At 54.5% G+C, this 12,566-nt stretch overlaps 1 protein-coding gene across 3 annotated transcripts in view; it reads right to left on the bottom strand.

Moving 5' to 3' along the window:
• Ttc28 (tetratricopeptide repeat domain 28) overlaps positions 1-12,566 on the bottom strand; it is a 436,243-nt gene that overhangs the window by 11,961 nt on the left and 411,716 nt on the right. For all 3 annotated transcript variants that reach the window (XM_031337381.1, XM_031337382.1, XM_031337383.1), the window contains 4 exons: positions 12,394-12,534; positions 7,413-7,557; positions 2,259-2,438; positions 936-1,656 (listed from right to left, as the gene is read on the bottom strand). In XM_031337381.1, coding sequence (XP_031193241.1) covers positions 936-1,656; positions 2,259-2,438; positions 7,413-7,557; positions 12,394-12,534 — 1,187 coding nt within the window. The remainder of the gene's footprint in view (positions 1-935; positions 1,657-2,258; positions 2,439-7,412; positions 7,558-12,393; positions 12,535-12,566) is intronic.

The raw sequence follows: 12,566 nt of genomic DNA, 5'->3' as shown, positions 1-12,566 counted from the left end.
AGCACTGCTACCCTGGCCATTTCCTCCCAACTGCACAGCAAGAGAGCTGGGCGCTGGTGGGTGCGGGCTGTCCCTGGCCTCTCTGGTGCCCATCCTGCTTGGCCGTCTCTGTGAGCCACAGGAAGGTACTCCAGAGAAGCCCCTGGCCTGAGGTTTCCTTGTCAGAGAGAGGCCTTGTGGGAGAGAACCTGGGGTGGGAGCCAGCAGCCAGACGGGGGAAGACATGTCGGAAGAGCCTGAGCTAGCAGGAAAGACCAGATCGCTAAGCAGCAGGAGTCCATTGGTCCCCCTCATGGACCCCTTAGCTCCTTTGCCTGCCTAGGTTATCTATTAATAACAACAAAAAACAAAAACAAAAACAAATGAATGCCGCTTTCAAACAAGCACACTAGCCCAGGAAGCCGGCACACAGGCAGGGATTCCTGTGGGAATGAAGGGCCAGGCAGAGGGTCTGGTCTCGTATGTGGATGTCACAGGGCCTGGACTGGCCGGACAGGTGTGGTCTGACGAGGGACCATGGGCCACCAGAACTTGTGCTCTGCCAGGGCACCAGCTGTTCAGTGGCACAGCCACACTGGAGCCTTGAGCTGCTAGGTGGAAGGCATGGCTTTCCTGGAGGAGCTGTGACACCCGCCAGGGGTGCTGGACTGCAGAAGAGCAGGTGACCGCTACATGGCACACATCCATATCTACACCTTCCCATGGCTGCATTGAGAGTCTCTTTTTTTTTTTTTCCTAACATGGGGTTTTGAGTTAGGTACCCAGTGACAAACACTGTCCACTGGTGCTGAGAGCTATGGATTCTTTCTGGGTGTGACCTGGAATGTGTTGGGTGTGCCTCCAGGGGCTGAGTATGAAGGCCTTGGCACCCCAAACCTGCTTCCCGCCCCCCACCCCCACCCCGCCACAGCTGCAGAATGGTGTCCACTCCCTACCTGCCCAGTTGGAAGGATGCGAGAAGGCCTTGCTGCTCTGCACTGCCTTCATGGCCTCGCCTAGGGAGGCGCTGGCCTTCAGGCCATTCAGCAGGGATGAGTAGAAGGCATGAACGAACATCTTAGAGGCCGCGACCGGCACCGGCCACAGAGCCACGAGCACACACTGTGCACCAGCAGCCAGGAAGGCTCGTGTCAGCGCCACCAAGCCGTCTGCTGTGACTCGGCTGTTGGCCTCCTGGGAAGAACTGAGCACCACCAGCTTCACAGACAGCCGCAGGTCCAGGAGGTCGGCCGCTGTGAGGAGCAGCTCCCGCAGTGGTGGGCAGTCTGAGATGCTTTCTACGTCACTCGCGTCATCCTGCACCCGCAGCGACTCGGGGATTGTGTAGGGGTGGCCGAAGGAGCTCTTGCTGCTGGCAGGGTTGCCCTCTGTGTTGGGTGTGAGGACTAAGGCTGATAGTTTCCAAGAGACATGGGTAGCAAAGTGGACACACTCAGCCTGGGTCAGGGCACTCATGACCCTCTCCTTGGTGGCCATACTGCCCACCAGGGGCTGACAGCCCAGAAGTTCTGACACCATGTATGCCTCCTCTTCTGCCGAGGGCATCGGGCCCCACAGCCACCTGTCCATCACTGCTGACGGGAGCTTAGGGTTGCCTATGACAGCTGCCATGGCTGTGGAGCTGGAATATGTGGGTGGGGTCTTCCTCAGGTGACACTGTAAGGAGAGGAGACACTGTCAGCGCGACATCCAGTGTCCTGGTAACATCACTCACCCTAAATGTTCAGCATCTGTGTGTCCCAGTACAGCCAGTCCCTGCTGCAAGCAGGTAGAGACTTCTGCAAGCTGGCAACATCCAATGCCTAGTGTGCTTTGTAAGCCAGGAGATGTCAGGGATACCAGCTCCCTTCCCATCGAGGACCTGGAGTCAGCCATGGAGACTTCAGAAGTTTGTTCCTTTACCTCTGAACTGATCCTGCCTCTTGAGAAAGTTATAATTCAACAACAAACTAAAAACTAAGATCTTCGGCCGGGCATGGTGGCACACGCCTTTAATCCTAGCATTTGGGAGGCAGAGGCAGGCAGATTTCTGAGTTCGAGGCCAGCCTAGTCTACAGAGTGAGGTCTAGGACAGACAGGGATACACAGAGAAACCCTGTCTCAAAAACAAACAAACAAACAAACAAAAAACTAAGATCTTCAAAACCACGAGGCAGAAACTACCCCACATGAATTATTCCCTGGGCCCGGGGCCTGGTTGCTAAGTCCGCCCGCCTTTCAGGCTGCATGGGAGACCCCAGAGTCGGACAGTATGTTACCTTGGAGTGCGGACCAAGGGAGCGGACGGCGGGCACAGCAATGAGGGTAAAGCGTTCATACAGGTACTCATTGGACGCGCTGCCCTTCAGGAGAGCAAAGGGGACAAGGTAGAGCTCCCCCTCCAGAACCAGGACCAGCTGCCGGTGCCGGCCCACAGGGCCGCTGGAGTGCATCAGGCCCTGCAGAGGAAGAGCAAGAGTGGACTCAAGGTGGGAGGCCATGCTGAGGATGGCCCTGGCTAACTGTCAGGGCAGGTCTGGAGGCTGGACCTGCTACCCTGAATAAGTGTTAACAGGCACTGTGCCTGACTCAGAGGGTGAGTGAGGCTTCTGTGTACCTCACTGGGAGATAGAAGGTTAGGTAGTGGACGGTCTGTCAAGCTCTGACCGACTGAGAGACTGAGGGGGGAGATGAGAGTCACCAGCCTGAAGGGGAATGGCACCCAAAGAAAGAGCAACTACTGGTGGATGCAGATGTTTTCCCTGGAGGCTGAGGATGAGTGCAGAGGGAGCTGCCCTAGAGGTTCCCCCCGCCCCCCAGGAACAGAGTGGGAAGGCTGTGGGCCACCAGGACTCAGGAGTATCTCTGGGTCAGGTAGGATCCCATGAGCCTGCTGAGTCTCCCATTTGATGAAGACAAGGCCAGACATTCCGAGCCAGCATGGAGGATTTGGGGTCATGGTATCTGTGGTGTAGGAACTGTTGAGATGTCTGGGTCCCAATCCAGCTTCCCCAGGGCCTGGCTTTGAAGGTGTCTCAATTTACTGCTTGTAGGGGTGAGCAGGTGTTGGAGAGGCAGCACCTCTCCTGACACAATTTAAGGTGAGGACCTGGAGAGGTCTGTGTGCAAGCCACAGCATGCAGACACCCGCTCGCTCTGCCCAGAAGTGGCCTTTCCAAAAGTGGGGCTGTGACTCAGAAGAGGAAAGCCACCTGTGAAGATGACCCAGGACCCAGGTGTGGTGATGCACACCCATAATCCCAAAACTCTGGCAGGAGGAGGCAGGGGGATTGCCATGAACTCAAGGTGAGCCTACACTATAGAGCAGGACTCTGTACTTGAGGAGACGCACGGGAGGAAGTGGAGAGGAGAGAGGGAGCCTGTGCCTGTGAGTGAGGCAAGTATGACTGCCACTCAACAGAGATGGAGTGGAAGTCACTGCAGCCGTGGGACTACAGGCTCATCTGCAGACTCTTGTCTCATGGGCCCAGCATGCTTCCTGCCAACTCAGTGAGGTTGACAGGCTGTGCCCTCAGGAAGCAAATGTGCTCATCTGACCCAGCTGCCTGCTGCCAGGGGCACCTGGCCGTGGGTGGCAGAAATGCTGGCTAACCCGAAGTGACATGTGCCTAGTGGGAAGGAAGGTTAGGCTCCTCAGCCCCCAGGCCTTTCTTCCTTTATAATCTGGCTAACCTGGAAGAAAGAGAATTGAAATCACTGGGTTAACTGCTTTACAAGCCACTTCCCAAGAAGCTAAATGAGCTACCCCAGAAACGGCAAGATGGGATGGGTATCTCTGCATGGGCACAAGATGATGCCAGCATCGCTTCCTCACAGCCCAGGAAGCAGAGAGAGCTGCCGTAGCACAGGCCACAGCGCACAGTGACTGGGATGTGTTGGAACAGCCAGTGGCTGGTGCCACACCTGACTCCCATTGTCCCTCTGGCCTCTGCAGACACCCAGCTGTGTATGTAAGTCATGTAAATGATCTCTTTGGAGCATCCAGCTTCAAATTTTACTTCAAGCAGAGCAGATGCAAAGGGATACAAAGGTGAGGCTCACAGGCTATAATTAGAACAAGCCCAGAGTCTGAGGATCCTTAAGTCTGGGCCTTCATAGAATGAGTGACTGACTGCTCATCTGGAGAAGGCCCTGCTGCAAGCCTGCCTCCGGGATATGGTGTCTTGCACTGGGTGAAGCTTGCCTGCAGTGTGGGAGGAAGATCATACATGGTGCTGGTACATACAGGGCCACACTCCAAGTCAGCCCTGAGAACACCACTGGTCAGAGGTTGTCTAGTCACATGGGCTTCAGAGATGAGATGGCTCCCTTGTCCTCTCACAACCAGAAAGGTAGACCAGGTCTCAGGCCCACTGCTGTCCTTAACACCTTTAATTAAACCTGCTGGGACCACGCTACTCCCTCCTCCTGTCTACCTTTCACTCAGACATTCCATACTGCTCCTTGGTGACTGTAGGCTGGATCTGACTTAGCATTTGCTGATGGCCCCTGGGAGGCAGTGACTCCATCACCCATCCTGACAGCACAGGACAGTACACTTCCTGGAAATACACTGAGCCAAAGGCTGGTGTTCCCCTCCATCCCCACTCCCACCCCACCTCACTTTCCAGTACTGCCTGGCCTGGTTCCCTAGCAACAGTACCGTGACTAAATGAAGGCAGTCGTTCAGATAATCACATGCTCTACATGAAGGGGCCAGTGGTGCTGGCGCCAGGCTCCAGTCCTGATCTGCGGTTTCTGTGACTATGTGGAGGGAACTGGCTGTTTCTGGAAGCAGACAGTGTGACTCCCCATAAGGCTGGCAGCCTCACACGCCCTCTGGCGGCCTCTGGAGAGGAGTGGCATGTTTACAGGAGGCCTCCTGCTGTAGGACAGCCAAGAGAGGGCAGGGGCTCCCGACTCAGGGCGGAGTGCACCTGGTATGTTTAAGGATATGCTAAAAGTATAGCTGTAACTGCAAACAGGATCCCAGGTTCTCAGAAGTGCTTTCCTTAAAACACAGTGGATCCTTTGCCTTTAAAATAAACTTTGAGCAGAGTCTTGCCATGTTGCTTAGGGTGGCTGAGAGCCCCTGGCTCACACTGCCCTGCATCCTGAGTGCTGGGACTGCAGGAGAGGCCAAGCCAAGGGCAGGGGTTAGCAGGGGTCACACAGTTCTCAGTTTATTTCAAGGCCTTGCACAACTTTTGCTGGATCCCTTCCCACCCCCTTTTTTAAAGTAGTTGAGCTCATATATTGTGTCAAACCTCTGACTTAAAAAAGAATCTTTTTAGAGTCCCAGAGTCCAAGGAATGCTTTGAGTCATGGAGTAAGTCAGAGGCATTGGCCCCTCACCTGCAGTGGCCACAGTCCCGGTGGGTACCTGGTGGTTAGTAGTGAAGGTGTTTTTTGATGGCTCTTTTACCTGTTTAAAGCTGAGACCACCCTTCTTTGCACCTCTTTAGGAACATGAGGGTGTGTAGACATGCCTTAGCACACACTCTTACTCTGGGGGGGGGGGTCACAGAAGAGGGACTGAAACACCCCCACTGACTCCAGGCACTTAGAGAGTCTCCCCTGGGAGCCTCCTGGCCTCAGCTTCCTATGCTGACTGCCAGCTTGACTTGGACTCATCAAGTGTTGGGTCTCCTAGGGTGAGCAGCACCTCTAGTGGAGGCTATAGAGGGGGCTGCCTCAGCCGTGGGTTCTGGCAGGCACGTACACAGGAAATGTGGCCTGTGTGGCTATGATGATGGGGGGGGGGAGCTATCTGGCTTCTGGCTCTTGGAAAGCCCTGAGTTTGCCACAGGTCGCCACAAAAGCCACTACCCACTTTCTCCTTAGGGTCCTCTGCTTTCTGTGCTGTATCAGACCCAATGCAGATGAGTCTCTGACTAAGAGCAGCTCTGCACACCCTGTCAGGTGCCCATATGCACTTGGCCTCATGCCAGCCACTGAGGGACACGAGGCTGAGGGATGGTCCTGGCCTTGACTGGGGAGTGAATTAGATCACAAGGGAGAGAATGGGAAGGGGGCAAGAGCCAAGTCCTGAGACACTATGTTGCTGTGTGGATGGATGGCAGAGACCAGGGGACAGGGCTTCGGGATAGAGGCCTTCCTGAGCCGGGCAAGCAGAGAGCGCAGTCACAGTAGTCTTCCTCTGTGCTGTGTCTTCCTCAGCATTGATGGAACAGAAAGACAATTGGCTAGGAATAAAGGATGGAGGGGGCTCCAGCAAGTGAAGAATGGGGAGCACTGCTGGGAGTGCAGAGGACTGCAGGGAGTGGGGAGCACTGCCAGAGTGCAAGACTGCTGGTGGCAGTTGGGGGCAGGAGAGAAACACATGTCTTCCTCAGTCAGCAAGGTCTGGTGAGCTGGAGCCCTATCATGGCAGTATGGAGAGGGTAAGGATAAGAAAAGACAGGATGGAGCATGAAGGAAAGAGGGCTTGGCCTTTCCAGAAGGCTTCAGATAGGAAAGACTGAAGGGACCTCGAGGAGGGGCCTGGACACAGCAGTTTCCCCTGCCCACGTGACAGTCCCTGCCTGCAGCTCTAGTGCATTGTGCCCCTTGCCCTTTATTCCTGGGCTAACCAGACATGTCCTCCAGATAGTCCCCAAGTCCTACAGAGATAAGATATCAGGAAGGATGCCCAGGATCACTTGTCAGAAAAGGACAGAGACCACAAGGTGCTAGCAGGCAGAAAAGCTGCCCCGTAGCTGTTAAGTCAGCTGAAACACTGCTGGAGGGCCAGGGAGGAGCCCATTCAGGGGATGGAGAAATCATACCTCAACTGTGGTCTCTAAAGATACACCACGCCCTGTAGGTATTGAGAGAGAGTTGCTGAAGGATGCTCTCACCTCTGCACACGGAACAACTGCCTGTGCCAGTCCTGCCTGAAACCGGCTCCTAAACTCTCAGATCCACCAAGGTCCCTGCACCATCAAAGAGCACTGTTTGAATTAAGCAGGGATATGGCAGGCTCAGGTGGCTTGGATATGCCAGCCAGAGAGCAAGGTGGGCTGTAGTTGGTGTCTTTAGCATTGGACATTGGTTCTGTGTTTGAGACCCAGGCAAAGAGCAAGGGGGTGGTTTGGGTCATCAGGATAAACATCTAGGATTAGGTAGGTGTGTCTGGCATTCACTTCTTGCACTGACACGTTGAGCCTCATAGCCTGTAGACCAGGCGAGGCGCACACGAGGACACTGAGCCAAATGCATTCAGCCCGTGTAGTGCAGAGCGAAGCACAAGCTCAGACCCGCCAACCTGGCTCTAAGCAACCAGTGAAGAATGTCCTCTGAGAGCGCTGGGGGGGGGGCACACTGAGCAGAAAAGGATGTCCACTGAGTGTTCTGAAGGGTGTGCATGTGCACTGAGCAGTAAAAGGATCTGTTCTGATACCAAGGGGCCTCGTGTCCCAGGAGCCACTTACCCCTTCCATGGGCGCGATGAGCAGATCGTACAGGGCGCGGAGTGGGGGCTTGACCAGTGAGTTCTGCCTCCTGGGTAGAGAGGAGGTCCCATCCTTGCTGGGTGACACCGTACCACTGAATAAGCTTGTCATGCTCTGGCAGCTCCTGGGGAGACAGGACCAGGGTCGGAATCTGGCTCACCCTCTGTCATTCTGGTTGCCCGCAGAGCCTCTCAGCACGCCTGCCAACTCCAGCTCATGCTTGTCCCTTGCAGGGGGTACTGTCATACAACACTGAGTTCTGTACACAACAGCATCCGTGCATCTCTGTGGTGTCAGATACATAGTCAAACATCCCAGAGCGCTGGTCCTGCACGGAGCAATTGTGCTCTGTCAAGGCCGAGGATCAGGGAGGGCCAGTGCAGCTGGCAGGCTGACAAGGAAGATGACACCCAGAAGCAGTGAACTCACAAGACAAGGACCTGCTGGCCAAACCCAGCCAGACCCTGGCAGGGCCCCTTCATTTCACAGGGGTGCCCTGAGAGCAGCTGATTAGAAAGTGCCTGTAGAGGAGGCACTCTGTACAGTTATTAGGGGCAGGCTCACTAGCACAGAGAGTCATCTTCAACCCCCAGGACCCCATGAGTCACATTCTCAAAGGGTGACAAGGACAACTGCTGACTGATTCAGAAAATACATTTAGGCACTGGCTGCCTGCTAGGCACAGCCATGGTCTCTGGGACCCAGAAGAGCACTAACCATGCAGGTAAATGGGGAGGGGGATGGCAGAATCCACCTATCTGCCTGGCAGCCTCACATGGCCAGCTGGTAGCACTCTCTGTGATACTGAGTGTTAGCAGTGTATTGTTTCCACAGTATGCCGCAAGACTTGCACTGGCAGGGGCTGTGCCAGTCGCTAGACAGAGCAGCAGGCTGTGGCAAGTGCTCTGCCTGCTGGTTTTGTGACAGCTATTCAATTGTTGCCAGAAGGTTTTCTCCAGGGCCAGATGGAGGGGGCCTGTGTGCCTCCCCGGCTGTGGCTCCCATGTTCTTCTTTCTCCCTCAGGTCTTCCCGTTCCCACCTATTTCCAGGGACATGGCAGCACTGTCCCAGATCCTGGGGTGCAGAGGCCTGGGCAGCCACTCTCCTCTATTCAGGAAATATGATTACAAGTGATAGGGTGTGCTTCAGCTTTGCTGTTGGAGCCAGTGACGTGCAGGTGACCCTGGAGAGGCACTCCATATCCAGGGACAGTTGTCTCCTGAAGGGGCGATGTACAAATTGTTCTCTGAAGACATGCTTCAGCAGCGCATGGCTCCCTTCTGGCTGTACAAGGGAGCTTGGCTCAGGGCTGGGTCAGGACATACACCTTCCCACTTCCCATCGGCCCAGGAGCATGCCAGGTCCCCAAGGAAGTCCTCAGGGCCCTGTCCTTTCTCTCATCTCTGCAGCTGTCCTGGGCTGTGAGGCACAGAATTTCATAGGCAGGGCAGGGGTCGACCTTTGTATGCCACTGGACATGCACTATCACAGAGATCCAGCAGGTGGCGGCAGATCACTGCCTTGTCATCTATTCCCAGCTCCACTTGGGGAAGGGGGGTTTCTTAGATAGCTTCTCTGATGATGTCTATGAACCCACCTCAAGAGGAGTGCAGAGCACAGCAGCCTGTGTTGTGCGGGGGGGGGGGGGGGGGGGGGGGGGGGGGCAGATGCAACCCAGGGAATGTTGTTCACACACATTGTTGGAAGAGGCTGCTATTGGCTTGGTGTGATTCAGCCTGGTCCCACCTGACAGACACTCCTGTCCTCTGAGTCTACCACCTTCTGCAGAAGCCTAGGATGGCCATGGACCTGGCGTCTGCCCCTCCTATACTGCGCCTGAAGCTTGTCTGGCTCCTCCTGACACCACCGCTCAGGGGGCAGTGTAAGGGGCCTGCCTGTGCTTGGGCATGGAGAGATGAGACTTCTCACCTATCCATGACAGCAGCGTGGTCAGCCTTTTGCAGAGGCTCTGCATCTCCAAGCAAGCCCACGGGGTGTTGCTCCCTGTGGGTTCACAAGGTCCCCTCAGAGATATGTTGGGAGGAGCCGTCCACAGGGCCCAGGAGGCTCCTGCTTTGTGCCTGGAGGAACCTAAGCACAAACAGGTGAGCTGTAAAAGAAGCACAGGGCCAGGGTCTAAGGAAAGTGAGTGGAGTCTGCAAGACTGGACCACAGACTTTCCATCTGACCGGTCAGATCCTGTGCTGCTCTTCATCTAGCTATGAGGCTCTAGGCTGCCTCTTCCAGGCAGCTGGGACAGCCAAATTCCTTGTAAACCTGCTAATTGTGACAGCTATTCCACTGTTGTCTGAGAGCAAGCCAGAAGGGATTTCCTCCAGGGCCAGTTGGAGAAGGTCAGGTGAGCCTTCCAAGTTTCCTTTGAACCGTGCCCTTCACAGCTATGGGAAGGGTCAACAGAGATCAGGGAAGTGCTACATAGTGCTGGTACTTAAAGAGGCATTAGCCGGGCTGGTGAGATGGCTCGGTGGTTAAGAGCACTGACTGCTCTTCTGAAGGTCCTGAGTTCAAATCCCAGCAACCACATGGTGGCTCACAACCATCCGTATTGAGATCTGATGCCCTCTTCTGGAGTCTCTGAAGACAGCTACAGTGTACTTACATATAATAATAAATAAGTAATTTTTTAAAAAGTTAAAAAAAAAAAAAGAGGCATTAGCCAAGCATCATGGATGCCTTCTCTCTGCTGGGGTGGTACTTGACCAAAGAACCTTTCTATCCCTTCCCCCACCCATCAGTTAAGTGAGTCAGACATATATGAGTATGTAGGAATAAAGTAACCAGTACCTCGGGGATAGAGAAAGAAATCCTAGACCAGATCCAGGCTCTAGAGATGTGAGGCCTCCGGGGGATGAGGGAGCAGGCAGAGACCTCTATACCCAAAGCACCAAGGAATCTTAGAGGAAGAGAGTACTCAGCTAGGGTAGCCTAGGAGCAAAGACTGTGTGTGGGACAACCTTTCTGGGAAAGCCCAACTTGGCCATGTCCCAGTGCCAGGCATCCTGGATCATACAGAGGGGAGGGACAATGGAGAGACGCAGAGACCATCTGACCCCACTCAGCATCCTGGGAGGGGTGAGGTGCTTGAGTGGCGGTCTGGAGACCACCCACTTGCCTCAGGGTGCCGTTGAGGGATGAACCCTATCTTGCTACCACTCTGTTAGGAGACTCAGAATGATATCTCACTGAGTGCCAGCCACCTTGCAAGGCCTGTTTCCAGGATTACATCACATCACCGCTCCCGGTGAACGCTGGGTGCTCAGGTGGGGACTGGAAGGGCCTGCAGGCCCACCTGCACACTGGCTCTCAGCCTTCTTAATGCCAGGACCCTTTAGTACACTTCCTCGTGTTGTGGTGACCCCAACCATAAAATTATTTTCATTGCAACCTCATAACTGTAATTTTGCTGCTGTTACAGATCTTGATATAAATATCCGTGTTCTCTGATGGTCTTAGGTGACCCCTGTGAGAGGGTCATTTGACTTCTGAAGGGGCTGAGACCCACTGCACTAATAGATCTGGCTTGGACTGGAGTCACCAGGCATGGGCTGTGGGGAGCAGAGCATGGATTCTGGAACCTCTCCAGCACTCACTGTCATCTACTGCAGCTGGGTGGTGTCATCCCCAGTCCAGGGGATCAGATAGGGAGCTTCAGGGGCTGCTGAGCTGAGCCCACCTCCCAATCTTCTGTACAGTCTTGAGGGATGAGTAGACAAGAAAGTGAATTAAGAAGTAGCGAAGAGCTGGGTGGTGGTGGCACGCGCCTTTAATCCCAGCACTTGGGAGGCAGGGGCAGGCAGATTTCTGAGTTCGAGGCCAGCCTGGTCTACAGAGTGAGTTCCAGGACAGCCAGAGCTACACAAAGAAACCCTGTCTGGAAAAACAAAACAAAACAAAAAAGTAGTAGTGAAGAGATCCTCTTGTCTCCACACTCAGCCTTACTCTTGCCTGGCAAGAGGGCCGCCAGCTACTCAATGCTGTCCACATACCAGAAAGCCAGCTGATGCTTGCAAAGTGATCCTTAACTGCCACTCTGAAGGGACAGGGGCATCTGTGTACATGTTAGGATTGGGAAGGTGTCTACTCGGTGTCAACTACAGCCTGGTAAGGTCTGGATCTAGTTTTGGGCTTGCTGTGCTTGATCACAAGCCAAAATCATATCCCTTGTCACTCAGGCAGAGAAGATGCCAAGCCCAGCCCAATCCCACACCTCCTTGCATCCGGCTGTGTCCTTATAAGACAGAGGGACACCCCAAGGCCAGGAGGGAGGAAGGACCAGCTTGACCCTCAAGTTCTTGGCTTCTTTCCCGGAGTTTCTGGGCTCTGGGAAGGCAAATATACTGCTGTCACCCTGATAACACAATGACAGGAAACCAGGCTGTGGCAGACAAGGTAAGGTACACAGTGCCCATATATAGGGCTGCCAAGCAAGGCTTCCCACCCAGTCTGGTCCCTCTAAGGTCCCAGGACAGCCAGCATCCCTTGAAGACAGGAACTATGAATTCTGACAAAATATGGCTAACCTAAGCCTGGGAGCATAGCAGTTTTACATCTCAACCCACCCCTCTGTTAAGTGGCAGGGAGCTGGGTCAGGGCAGCTGGATGTGGACCAGCTCATTTCTGGGCCATTGCTGCCTCCCACCCTGCTGGCTTCTTGGCCCTTTTCAACCTCCTGAGTTACAGGCCTGCGAGAAGCTGGCAGAGATATGAGAGCTACTCAACTTCTTCCTGAGGCTGGGTGATCAGCTCAGACCTGGTATGGCAGCCCAACATCCCTGGACTCCACCATATCAAAAATAGGAAGGTGGAGAGCCTGCCCACCTCTGTTTGAACTGTTGGTACCAAGGTGAAGCACCAGGGTTGTTTCTACAGCTACCTAACAAAACCCCAGCTCCATGTCTCTTGGAAGGAGCACCTTGTGTTTAGGGCCAAATGCCATACCTGTGTAGGAGGTTGTTGTGGCGCACCATCCTCAGGAAGCCTGTGGGGTCGGTTACCGAGTTAAGCTGCTTGTTCATCTCCTCCAACTGCTGTTCCATGATGTCTCCGGCTTCGCTTTCTGTCTCACTGCTGGCACAGGCCCTGTGGGAAACCACCAGAGAGATGCTGTCAGG

The sequence above is a fragment of the Mastomys coucha genome, unplaced genomic scaffold (assembly GCF_008632895.1).
Source record: "Mastomys coucha isolate ucsf_1 unplaced genomic scaffold, UCSF_Mcou_1 pScaffold22, whole genome shotgun sequence".
NCBI classification, from domain to species: Eukaryota; Metazoa; Chordata; class Mammalia; order Rodentia; family Muridae; genus Mastomys; species Mastomys coucha.
This window is presented reverse-complemented; position numbering and strand designations above follow the sequence as displayed.